The sequence below is a fragment of the Mirounga angustirostris genome, unplaced genomic scaffold (genome assembly GCF_029215605.1).
Source record: "Mirounga angustirostris isolate CCGP_5_RB_7025 unplaced genomic scaffold, mMirAng1.0.hap1 SCAF_9, whole genome shotgun sequence".
NCBI classification, from domain to species: domain Eukaryota; kingdom Metazoa; phylum Chordata; class Mammalia; order Carnivora; family Phocidae; genus Mirounga; species Mirounga angustirostris.
This window is the reverse complement of record NW_026991717.1, coordinates 109212601-109226261: the sequence shown is the minus strand read 5'-3', so window position 1 is coordinate 109226261 and position 13661 is coordinate 109212601. Positions and strand designations below refer to the sequence as shown.

The 13661-nt window shown below is 43.1% G+C and overlaps 2 protein-coding genes across 2 annotated transcripts in view; one reads left to right on the top strand and one right to left on the bottom strand.

The window, feature by feature from the left end:
- FNTB (farnesyltransferase, CAAX box, subunit beta) overlaps positions 1-13661 on the bottom strand; it is a 65792-nt gene that overhangs the window by 19797 nt on the left and 32334 nt on the right. Inside the window, exons 5-7 of the mRNA XM_045901043.3 lie at positions 7943-8089; positions 7760-7843; positions 2740-2826 (exon numbers count right to left, since the gene is read on the bottom strand). Coding sequence (XP_045756999.1) covers positions 2740-2826; positions 7760-7843; positions 7943-8089 — 318 coding nt within the window. The remainder of the gene's footprint in view (positions 1-2739; positions 2827-7759; positions 7844-7942; positions 8090-13661) is intronic.
- On the top strand, positions 11199-13220 carry LOC123860521 (importin subunit alpha-1). The gene has a single exon (XM_064571171.1). It carries the CDS (start codon positions 11338-11340, stop codon positions 12925-12927), a length of 1590 nt encoding a protein of 529 aa, XP_064427241.1. The 5' UTR covers positions 11199-11337; the 3' UTR covers positions 12928-13220.

Genomic DNA, 13661 nt, shown 5'->3' with positions numbered 1-13661 from the left:
CTCCCCTTCTCATACTCTCTCTCTCTCTCTCTCAAATAAATAAAATCTTTAAAAAAAAAATTCCTTACATTTCAGCTTAACATCAAATTCAATATCCCACCATTTGACATCCAAGGAAACTACGGCATGGAGAAGAGAAATAACTTGTCCAAAGCTACTAAAAGTGACAAAACTGGGATTCAAACCCAGGTAGTCAAGAGTTCCGTGTCTAGTAAGTGCCTAACAAACCAATCCTCCTGCAAATACTAGCTACGCACTCTGGACAAAATACACAGAAACAACTTTTCCCGAGGTCTTAGTAGACTGAAAAGAGGCAGGCAGGTTCTGGTGGGGTTTAATGGTTGGAGCAGACAACAGCAGGCAGGCAGGCTCCTCCCTCCCCCACCCTATTTTTTTTCTTCCCAGCTAGCCCTGAGGATGGCTGCAGTTGGCCAGCGGTGGAAGTCAGTGGAGGGCAGCCGAAACGAATAGAGAGCCCACCATTTTTCTGGTAAGAAGAACCAGGCTGACAGAAACGGAGGAGGAATACCAGAAAGAGGAGAGCCAGAGAAGGCAAACTCCAAATTCCGTGTTTAAACGTCACTGACGTTTCTACCTGACTCCGAAGCACACATGCACTAGGCAAACTGAAAGCAGCCTGTGACCCAAGAACTGATCAAATTGCTGAACTGATGCCCAGAGCACGTACGACAATCCGCACTTTGGGTCTAACCGAGTTGCTGCTAAAACAAAGCCATCACCACTCTTTAGAGCAATCTAACAGAATCCAATCTCTACAATATAACACCACCATGTCTAAGATACAATCCAAAAATTACTTGACATATGCAGAATCAGGAAAATGTGGCATGCCAACTCCAAGATACCCACATGTTGAAATTACCACACAAGAATTTTAAAGCAGATTTTATAACTATATATTTACCTCAGGAAGATGGGAAAAAAATACACTTGTAATGAATAAAAAGATGGGAATTCTTAACTGAGACAGAGAAAGTATAATAAAGATCCAAACCCAGGCAGGTTAGCTCAAAAGCCTATACTCTCGATCTCTAAACTACAGCTACCTTACCAGTGAGTATTACATGCCAGGTCTTCAGTAAATGTTGGTTGTTATTATTGTTAGCCTTTTCCACAATGACACTGGAAGCCAAAAGATAATGGAGGAATGCTAAAAAATTCCGAAGGAACACAGTTTATACAGTTTCCAATTTAGAAATCTCTAACCAAATAAAATCTCAGTCAAGTGTGAGACTAGAATAACTATTATGCACAATCTTAAAACTTCACCTCCTAAGTGCTCTCTTTTGGGATCTACTGGAGTATGTGCTTCATTAAAACATGTAAGTAAGCCAAGAAAAAGGAGGGCAGAGGCTTCAACAAAGGAGAGAAGTGAAGTGAATTTCATGCTGAAAGGAAGCTTCTGGATGCCTGTTGTGCAGCATGCTGAGAGCAATCTGTCCAGACAGAAGCGGGAGGGCAGAGGGCTCCAGGAAGGAGAACTCAAAATACACACACACACACACACACACACGAGAACTGATACATTACCTAAAGTGTTTGACTGTATTGAGAGTGATTTTATAGCTCTGGCAGAAAATCTGGGAATAAATTCATGATGTATATATTTTTAAAAAGAGGTGATGATTAATTCCAGGGAAATAAAAATTATATAGGAAAGTAAATATGATCATAGTTTACCATCTGATTTACCTGTAAATTATATTTTCACAGTAATAGGTACTACTTTGGTAAGAATAAAAATGTAAAAAACAAAATAATAAAGCTTGGATATCATTCTGTAATAGTACAAAGGTATCTACTATACCTTTCCTTTTCTTTTTTTAAAATCACGAGATACTTGAAGCATCTAGGAAAGTATAGCAAATAATACATAGAACATACATGTATGTAACACCTAGCTTTAACTGAGTCATATGCACTTCGGGTCTTTCTTTTATTTTAAAGAAATGAACCATTACAGATACAGCTGACGTCTCCTGTGGAGATGGATAGACATCTCCCGATTTCATTTTCTCTGCTCTCCCTGAGAAGTTACCACCATCCTGAATTTGGTGCTTATTCTTCCCATGCATGTTTTTATATCGCCACATGTGATTCTTTCTATAAACAATACAGAATTATTGTGCATGTTTTCAAATTTTAAGTAAATGTGCTAATCTGCATGTTTTAACACCCTTTATTTTAACTCAGTGTTGTTTCTGAGATTTATCCATCTTGACACACACAGCTCTGGTTAGTTCATTTTAACTGCTATTTTATACCGCAATGTGACTATACCACGACTTGCTTCTCCATCTTGTGCTTATGAACATTTAACCTGTTTCTGGGTTTTTGCCATTACAAACAAGTCATATGTTTGTCTCTTTCATGCAGGTGTGTGAGCTTCTGTAGGTGTGGGGTTATTGAGTCATTAGCAAAGGCATCTTTAAGGTATTACCAAGTTGCTCTCCAAACTGGTTAAATTACATTTAGATGCCAACAAGTACTGTTTGAGCAAGGTTTTGATCCTGGCCAATCTACACAATAAGACAACATTGAAGAAAGTTTGGGAAAAAAATAAATCTTTTGAAGTATTTTTGAAATGCACGACGCTACAACCCCAATCCATCTCTTGTAATTTTTATATTCCCTTCCACGCCTTTTTCATTTTCCTTATTTTCAGAATCTTAACCACCTGCTTTCCAAGAGGCCAGGACAAATCCCGGCAGCTCTCACCTTGCTATCCATTCGGCAGTGCCCTCAAAGAGGTCTGGAGTGATGATGTTGGTCAGAGAAGCCACGGAGGCGGCACAGTATGCGCTTCTGGAAGGACAGGAACAGAGGGGGGTAGCGTTAAACTTTAAGGAAGGGCTAAAATAAGGTTCACTGAACTCAGGCAGACTGCTCTCTGCCTGGTAAGCTGTAATCCCCTCTTGGCACTCGGTCAGTCCTCCTGGGTCTCCGACTGAGAGGTCTGACATTCTATTTGGATAGAGTTGCTCACAGCGTGACTTCAGTGAAAGGACATGACATTCTAGTCTCCCTACCTCCACATGGTCAAATCTACATCAGAGGAAATAACAGCCATATCAGTTCATGTCCAAAGTGAATTTAGCTCTTCTTTCAAAGACCTATCATGGTTCCCAAACTTCTGCGGTGTCATTCGGCTATTTCTGATACGCTCATTCAGTCGACGTCAGTAATGTTTTAGATCCAGGATTTGTTTATACATGGACACATTAAAGGTTAACTATATATTTTCTTCTGCAACAGACACTCCAAAGCAGGGCACTAGACCCTAATGGCTGCTTAGTCCAGAACAGAGGAACAGGAATTGATGAGTCCACTTAGACACTTTCCTTAGGCCTTTAGAGAGAAAAGAGCTTTGATTTCCAGCACCCCACCAGTATATGTACACACAGACACACACACACACTTTTAAATGAAAAAGAAAGAGAACTTTTTTTTTTAATGTTATCCTACTTGATTTGGAATAATTCTTGCCATTCCATCCTGCCAGCCCTAATTCTTCTCAGGACACATTTTATTTCAGCTTCTCCCTCTATTACAGAATATATCTACAAACTGTGTTTTCTTTCTTTCTACACCCTTTTCAAATATCCAGCATCTCAGCTCCATTTTACGATGAAGACAAAAACTGTTTGTTCTAATTCTGCTTACAGATCCTTTTTCTAAGGCTCCTGGGGAATATAAAAGGGAGGAGAGAGGAAGGCCTAGTTTCCATGTCGTTCAATATGGACGTAATTACGAAGCCAAACTTAGGAGGTATTCCAAAAAAATCTCTGCGGAAGCTGCGAGCGTTGTTTTGCTACAGCAGCCTTTTTATCAGCCTGCTCGCGCTGGCCGCGGCACGGCAGACACCGAGTTACTCCAGCAGGCAGCAGAAGCATGCGAGAGTCCTGCGTGCCAAACAGTATCACTGACCATAAGCTAACCTCAGAGGTCTGATCTCATTTCTTTCAGATTTTGAGCCTCTCAGAGGGGTTCCCCAGTATTTGCTCTTGAACCTTAACGTAACTTCTGAGGCAGGGAGGTGGCCAACCACGTAGTTTGCCTCTTACAAATGGAAGAACTGAGAGCTGAGGCCAGAAGCCACTAGTCCTAGATCTCACAGCGGGGGAACAAAACGCATCTTTTTCATGCAGTTTCTTCCTCTCTCCTTCTATCTGCTCATCACATCTCTCAGATTTGTTCACTACTCTCCATCCTCTCTGCTGTACCCCAAATCCAAGTCACCATTACCTGGATCAAGCTCCTGCCTGGTCTTCCTCCCTCTGACCCTGAAGTCAGAGGACTTTGACTAAAACACCACAATCTATTCACTGCAACTAGGAGAAGTTCTAATAAAATACAGATCAAATCACGTCATTCCCTACTTAAAACTGGTCCGTGGCTTCGCACTGCTCTTAAACTCCCACTTCTTAAGATTTCAGGATCCCTCAGTCTGGTCCCAGCCTGTTCTTCCAGCTTCACTTCTACTGCCCATGAGGCCCTCTATACTTCAGCAACACGAAACTGCTTTCTTGAACACACTCTATGCCCGGTCACCTCAACTTCTGCAAATGCTGGGTCTCTGTCTCCCCCCTACCCTCACAGAATGCTCCAGATTCTATAACCTAGATTAGGAGGTCAGTAATAAATAACCTCCTTTCTTGAGAACTGAGAAAGGATGGCGCTTGCTAGGAGTTCACTGCGGTCTGATCACCTGTGCCATAAACCCCTGAATAAGCTCATCCCAGAAACTATCAGGAATCGTGACAGACAGGAAAGATCAAGAGGCCACTCTGTCTAACCCAGAATGAGACCTGCTAGCCTCCAGATGCCCAAAGGCACCCCCCACACACACCCCGCCTGTCACTGCTGCTTCTCTCCTGGTCAAACCCACTCAATAAGCACTCTGGACTCCTGGCTGACACTTTCTGGCAAAGGACAATTAAATACCAAGCAAGAAATGATGGAACTAGGATACTAGAAACCAGGCAAAGCAAGGAGGCATTGTGACCCTATGCGAATGAGAAGCATGGCTGAAAGGGAGCACATTACCAGAGGAGCTTACAGGTGAGATACAGGTGAGATACAGGTGAGTACAGGTGAGATATGGCTGCAGGGCTCTTGGGTGGAACGGATCGATTTTACTGGCGAAGTTTACTACCATTTGTCTAGCAGATATAAATAAGAACACAGAAAAAACTCATGCTGGAACTAATAAGCCAGAGAATATTCACATCTGAAAAAGGTATGTGATACAATGCCAAAGGAACCTGCCTTTGCCTCAATGTCAGAAGTTTTAAAAAGCTAAATTTTGAGATTGCGCATATTCAGTTGGACTATCTGTAGAAGAGAAATGAAAATCTAGTGTCTGTGAGGGGGAAAAAAATGTTTAACTTTTTCCTTAAGAAGAGTCAACACAATACTGCTTTTCTTCATTAGTTATATTGGCTTTGTTGGCATTTACAGGGTTAAACACAAAACAACAGGCCCCAAATGGAGTCACTTATGCTAAGCCCCACCTCACCAAACTGCAACTTAGTAATAGTTTCAGCTCTCCGGAAATGAAGTCTTAACCAGTTAATCAGGAAGCACCTGATCAGCACTGGATAGGTCATCTGCCTGATAGAACCCTGCTGTCCCCTAAAGGAAAGTAACCTCGCAATAACTACCTACTTGTTTGCCTAGTATAACTTCCTTGTTCCTGGTCCCTTCTGCCTATAAAAGTCTCTCATTTTGTGTAGCTCCTTGGAGCACCTTTCTATCTCCTGGGTTAGACGCTGCCAGTTTGACCAGATTTTTGCTCAAACTCTTATATTTTTTTAAATATGCCTCATTTTGGGGGCGCCTGGGTGGCTCAGTCGTTAAGCGGCTGCCTTCGGCTCAGGTCATGATCCCAGGATCCTGGGATCAAGCCCCGCATCAGGCTCCCTGCTCGGCGGGAAGCCTGCTTCTCCCTCTCCCACTCCCCCTGCTTGTGTTCCCTCTCTCGCTGTCTCTCTCTGTCAAATAAATAAATAAAATCTTTAAAAAAAATAAATAAATAAATAAATAAATAAATAAATAAATAAATAAATAAATATGCCTCATTTTATGTTTTAACACCAGATACTGGGATAGTATGATATAATAAAAATATATATTTGGCCTTCTCCCAGATTCCTGGTACAGCGCTCCTAAAACCCTTGGAATTTCCTGCTTGACAGGGGTGACAGGAGAGTCTCTAGTTATTCAGAACAAGCCCTGGTGAAGCACACCTGCGTTATGCTAATGAGGTGACTCCTGGAGGGTGGGCTGCTTGCCAAAGGAACTAGAGGGTTGGAACTCTCAGCCCCACTCCCCTGAGGAGAGGGGCTGCAGATCAAGTTAATCAGCGATGGCCAACAATTTCATCAATCATGCCTACACAAGATAACTTCCATAAAAACCCTAAATGACGGGATTTGAGGAGCTTCCAGGTTGGTGAATGCATCCATGTGACTGCCTGGAGGGCGTCATACCCCAGCTTCACAGGGACAGAAGTTCCTGCCCTCTAGACCTTTCCAGACCTCGCCCTATATACCTCTTCATCTGGCTGTCCATTTATATCCTTTATAATATCCTTTGTAATCAACCAGTAAGTAAAGTGTTTCCCTGAGTTCTGTGAGCCCTCCTAGCAAATTGTTGAACCTGAAGAGGGGTCATGGGAACCTCTGATTTGTAGCCAAGACAGACAGAAGTGTGGGTAACATGGGGAAGCATCTGAAGTGGGGGTGATCTTGTGGGACTGAGCCCTTAACCTGTGAAATCTGAGCTAAATCTGGTTAGTTGGTGTCAGAATTGTTTAACATGAGGAAAAAAAAAACACACGTTTGGGGTCGGAAGTGTTATTAAGAAACCAGTTTTCCAGTGGAGAACAGGTTTTTGGTTTGAATAGACACGTTACATGGTTTTTTTCTCCCCCTTTACTTTCAAACCAATGGTTAAGCCAGAAAATTAATCAACTTGTGTGGAAGCTAAACACATTTACAAACAAGGTAATAAGATGGCTTTGCTATAGAAAGCTCGAGAAAACATATTTCTCTGACTAAATAATAAGAATTTATCATAGAATTTCAATGATCCACCACCTTTGAGAAATGGCTTAGTCAGTGAACTCCCCATATGCTTCAGTAATCTCCTGCCAGATGAGTGAGCTACTTGCTAGGTACATTAGATCATTCTAGAGTGAAATAATAATTTTGAGCCAACCGGTTCTAATCAGTTATTGAAACTTCTATTTCCCTGCACTCTACTGGCCCCCAAGGGTTTTTGTACCTCCCAAAGCAACTCTCATGCAGGTAATAGACATTCTCATGATTTCATCAAATTCATTCAGAAAATATTTACTAGGTCCCTACTGGGCTTCCTTCTCCCTTCCTATCCCAGAGAGATGAAAGATTATGTTACACTATACAGTTATTTTATGTTATGGTATGTCATTTTCTACCAACCAGATAAGTTTTTGATTCTTCAAAGCATTTGATTTTGTTCCTGTCTTACTTATATTTTGACATTTACAAAGAAGAAGTCAAGGGACAGTGACACCTGAGGACATCTGCCTCATGTTTGCCATGATTATGAACTGTGTCCCTGACACGTCACTCTACGTGTCATTCTGTGAGACAAAGCAGCAGGTTTTCCATGTTGTTCCTTGGGTTTGGCATCTCCAATGGCAGATAAGCTCTAGAATCTACTGATGGGGCAGCCTGAGAAAAACCCTACTCACCTCACATCCACCTCACCTCCAACATGCATGAGGAAAGAGCCATCGGGTTGCTTCAGCGAGTACAAATACTGAAGAAGCTTCTCTCTGAGAAACAAACAGGTGGGAGGCAGGAGACAGCAATGGTCAGGGCAGTGTCAGCAGGCGGGGGCCTCTGGCTGTCCGGTGCTGCTGCTTTGGCTGTACCTGTTAATGACGTCATAGGCCTCCTCGGTACCAATGATGCAGAGCGCACTGACTGCCGCATACGTGGGTGCAAGATGCGGGTACTGGCCAGGGCCCCCTCCAAAGCCACCTTCTGGACTTTGACACAGCTCCAGGAACTGACACACGCTAGGTACACAGCCAAAGGGAAAACCAAAGTCAGAGAGCATTCACTTCCAAACATCAAATTCCACCAGAGTCCATGACTTGCCCTCAAAAGAGAAAAAAAAAAAAAAACCTCTCCTCCCAATTACTGAACATATGTTGAATATAACCTCTGAGAAGGGCGTCTCTACCCTGCTATTTCGAATGCCCTTCTTTCTGAGTTTTGCATTTAAGGACCCGCCTAGCTGTGAAGCAAGGAGAAGCCCGGGCAGAGACCAACAGCTTTTCATAGAATTGGGAGTAAGTCTCATGCCTCTTTTTTTTTTTTTTAAAGATTTTATTTATTTATTTATTAGAGAGTGAGCGAGAGAGAAACAGCATGAGACAGGAGAGGGTCAGAGGGAGAAGCAGGCTCCCCGCTGAGCCGGGAGCCCGATGTGGGACTTGATCCCAGGACCCTGGGATCATGACCTGAGCCGAAGGCAGTCGCTTAACCAACTGAGCCACCCAGGCGCCCAGTCTCATGCCTCTTGACAGAATCTTTCCCATACTTTCCCCTCAGTTCGCCATGCTGGATCTGTGGACCCAGCCCCTTCTCCTTGCCTCTGAGGTCCCTAAATTGAGTTTTGTCTCAGTTGTTGTGATGGTGTCCAACCTCTGTCCACGCTAACCACTCTGGGCTGGAGCCACCACCTAGGCCTACCCAGGATATTGCAAGAGATGTCTTCTTACTCCTGTTGTCACCTAAGCCCCGGGGGTTTCTGACTTTTATTCCTACTACCACCAAGAAAGAAGCTTCTACAATTGCACTACTGGGTATTTATCCCAAAGATACAAATGTAGGGATCCGAAGGGGCACGTGCACCCCAATGTTTATAGCAGCAATGTCCACAATAGCCAAACTATGGAGAGAGCCTGGCTGTCTGTCAACAGATGAATGGATAAAGAAGATGTGGTATATATATACCATGGAATATTACGCAGCCATCAAAAAAATGAAATCTTGCCATTTTGCAGTGACGTGGATGGAACCAGAGGGTATTATGCTAAGTGAAATAAGTCAGTCAGACAAAGACAATCATTATATGATCTCACTGACATGTGGAATTTGAGAAACAAGGCAGAGGATCATAGGGGAAGGGAGGGAAAAATGAAACAAGATGAAACCAGAGAAGGAGACAAACCATAAGAGTCTCTTCATCTCAGGAAACAAACTGAGGGTTGCTGGAGTGGAGGAGGGTGGGAGGGATGGGGTGGCTGGGTGATGGACACTGGGGAGGATATGTGCTACGGTGAGCGCTGTGAATTGTGTTAAGACTGAACCCTGAAACAAATAATACATTATATGTTAATTTTTAAAAAAAAGCTTCTAATGGAGTCTGCCTCCATGGCTAGGAGAACAAAAGAAAAGTGGACTTCTATCACGCTCACCTCAGTTGTGGCAAACCTCAGCACTGCTAACTCATATCACAAAAATGCATCCCAGCCTGTAGGCTTTTGGAGAATCTCCAGGTCCGCCACTGAGGGAAACCTCCAAGCAGGGCATCAGGTTGCCCAGAAGTTACATTCTTGTCTGAGGTCAAACCAAGGGAGCCCCTATTTATCCAAGGTCCTCTGAAGTTCACCAGGAAGGGGTGCCCCAGGAAAGTCCTGGTTATTGAGCTCTTTCCCCACAACTCAGCCGGGATCACAGGCTTCCAATACGGACAAGCCTCCGTTTAAGAGAACAAGCTGCAAATCTCTGCCCTGGTGCTCAGGCAGCCTTCTTCCCCTGGACTCTTTGATCTCATTCTTTCTTATCTACTGCTGACAGAGAAACCACATAGACTCTAGCTCATCTCCTCCAGGGCACAAGCTTATTATTGCTTTTCCACATAATATCTGATGGCTTTTGATTTCAGACCTTCCATTATCTCGCAGGGATAGCAATAGAAAACACTGCTGACTCGCTACTGGAGCTCTGAAGTCTTCACAGGTTAAAAAAAAAAAAAAAATACACACTCCCTTCAATCTGCACCTCTGATTTTACTGCAGGAAACATGAGGATTGAAGTGGAAGTTGATCAGCAGAGAAGGCAGACAGTACTGTGTCATATTTGTAATAGCAATTAATTTTCACTGAGAAAATGAGTTTGTTCCTAACATATTTTCCAAACCTTCATCAATTCATAGCATACGTCCTAGAAACAAATAGCTAATAAATTCATGTCCTGACAAAGGCTGGCCACACTGGCATTTTTCTGTATCACAAAAACAAAAGGTTTTAGTTGATATAAAACTTAACAGCACATTCAAAAAAAAAAATGAAAAGAAAAAGAGTCACCTAGCTATCCATTCTCTTTCCCAACTCCCAAGATAGAATCGTGCCAAATACAACACCCCTGACCCTGTAGCCTCATGTCTGGAGAGCCAGGATCTGAATGTACTGGACACCTTTAAATCATCCCTCCATGCCAACCTCCCTCAGCTGACATGTAGCATCTGACTGGCCATGGGGCTATGCTGGGGAGCAGGGCGGGGCTTTTCTGGACTCTCAGACGCTTCCATTTTATAGAACATTCTGCTCCATAGGCTTTCCAACTCCCACCTTAAGGAACTGGCAAACTGATCATGAAGCTACCAGCCATCATTAGCAGAGTTCTTAGCAATTCTGAAAACCAAAATGTTAATGAGACTTCTATCTATAGAAAGGGGGAGGAAAAACTTATCTTAAAGACCAGAAATTTACCAATTAGTTAAAAAAAAAAAAAAAAAATCACAAGCAGGAAACATGGTGCAAATACCAAGAGTGGCAGACTTTGTGAAGAACAAGTTTTCATGCATCATTCATTTAGTCATATGACTAAAAGGGCGAAGAGACCTGTTTGCTTTCAGGTCAGCAAGGCGTTTCATTCTAGCTAACGTGACAAATGCCAACAAAGTGGGGAACTATCTTTAAGATTAGGGATTTTCAAACCCAAAATGTGTGTATCACAATCACTGGAGAGTGAGTAGACACAACAGAGATGCAAGAAACAAGCCTGGGCCTCCGTATTTTTACCAAATTCCCAGATGATGTGAATACACACGAAGCTTGAGAATCCCAAGTCTTAGCTGAGCAATTAGAATCACTTGGGGGATGTCTTTTTAAAAACCCAACACCCAGCCACACCGTCTTTGGGGTGATCCGTGGTGGACGTTTTGAGGGCAGCTGACCTGCAGCCTGCGCGCCCCGGACCGCCTTCTGTGGAAGCCTGAGCCGGCCGTGGAGCTTTCTCCCTTTGTCTCATAACCATGTCCACCAACGAGAATGCTAATTCACCAGCTGCCCGCCTTAACAGATTCAAGAACAAGGGGAAAGACAGTACAGAAATGAGGCGGCGCCGAATAGAAGTTAATGTGGAGCTGAGGAAAGCTAAGAAGGATGACCAGATGCTGAAAAGGAGAAACGTAAGCTCGTTTCCTGATGATGCTACCTCTCCACTACAGGAAAACCGCAACAACCAGGGCACTGTAAATTGGTCTGTTGATGACATTGTCAAAGGCATAAATAGCAACAATTTGGAAAGCCAGCTCCAGGCTACTCAAGCTGCTAGGAAACTGCTTTCTAGGGAAAAACAGCCCCCCATAGACAACATAATTCGGGCTGGTTTGATTCCAAAGTTTGTGTCCTTCTTGGGCAGAACTGATTGTAGTCCCATTCAGTTTGAATCTGCTTGGGCTCTCACTAACATTGCTTCTGGGACGTCAGAACAGACCAAGGCTGTGGTAGATGGAGGTGCTATCCCAGCATTCATTTCTCTGTTGGCATCTTCCCATGCCCACATCAGTGAACAAGCTGTATGGGCTCTAGGAAACATTGCAGGTGATGGTTCAGTTTTTCGAGACTTGGTTATTAAGTATGGTGCAGTTGACCCACTGTTGGCTCTCCTTGCAGTTCCTGATATGTCATCTTTAGCATGTGGTTACTTACGTAACCTTACTTGGACACTTTCAAACCTTTGTCGCAACAAGAATCCTGCACCCCCATTAGATGCTGTTGAGCAGATTCTTCCTACTTTAGTTCGTCTCCTGCATCATGATGATCCAGAAGTATTGGCAGATACCTGCTGGGCCATTTCCTACCTTACTGATGGTCCAAATGAACGGATTGAAATGGTTGTGAAAACAGGAGTTGTGCCCCAGCTTGTGAAGCTTCTGGGAGTTACTGAATTGCCCATTGTGACTCCTGCGCTAAGAGCCATAGGAAATATTGTCACTGGGACAGATGAACAGACTCAGGTTGTAATAGATGCAGGAGCACTTGCTGTTTTTCCCAGCCTCCTAACGAACCCCAAAACTAATATTCAGAAGGAAGCTACGTGGACAATGTCAAACATCACAGCTGGTCGCCAGGACCAGATACAGCAAGTTGTGAATCATGGATTAGTCCCATTCCTCGTTGGTGTTCTCTCTAAGGCAGACTTTAAGACACAAAAGGAAGCTGTCTGGGCTGTGACCAACTATACAAGTGGTGGGACAGTTGAACAGATTGTATACCTCGTTCATTGTGGCATAATAGAACCATTGATGAACCTCTTAACTGCAAAAGACACCAAAATTATTCTGGTTATTCTGGATGCCATTTCAAACATCTTTCAGGCTGCTGAGAAACTAGGTGAAACTGAGAAACTTAGTATAATGATCGAAGAATGTGGAGGTTTGGACAAAATTGAAGCTCTACAAAACCATGAAAATGAGTCTGTGTACAAAGCTTCATTAAACTTGATTGAGAAGTATTTCTCTGTAGAGGAAGAGGAAGATCAGAATGTTGTGCCAGAAACTACCTCTGAAGGCTACACGTTCCAAGTTCAGGATGGCACTCCCGGGACTTTTAACTTTTAGATTGTACAGCTGAGGCAGAAAGTTGTTTGTTGTGTACTCTGTTTGGTAGAAGTTTGTCTTACTGTTTCTCTACTAAGAACTCTTTTTAAATGTGTTTTGTTACTGTAGCACTTTTTACAAGGAAACTCTACTTCACCAGTTCCAAACTGTACAACCTGTATGAAGCTCCTCCTCTCAGTGGGTTTCTTACTTCTATGTGGAATCTCCTCTCTTGCAGTGTCCTGTAAATAAAGATTAAATTCCACTCTTTTCTTTAAAAAAAAAAAAAAAAAAAAAAAAAAAAAACCCAACACCCAGGCCACATCTAATACCAATGAAATCAGAATCACTGAGGGAGGGACCCAAGTGGCCGTATGTTTTAAAACTCCCATGTGGCTCCAATATACAGCCAAGTATCGGTGCCTCTCAAACTTGAGTGCACATGGAAATCACCTCAGAATCGTATTAAAATGAAACTCTGACTCAGAAGAGCTGGATGGGCCTGAGTCTGCCCTTTCAGCACACTCCAGGTGATGGCAATGCCACTGGTCTGGGGAACCACATTTTGGGTAGCAATGCGAAAGATCTGTGCTGTCCGATAGGTAGTGACTAGCCACATGAGGCTATTTAAATTTTAAACTAAATTAATTAAATGAATGTAAACTTTAGCTCCTCAGTCACAGAAGCCACACCGCAATTGTTCAATAGCTACATGTCCCAGTGGCTCTCACAAAATAGAGAAAATTTCCATTATT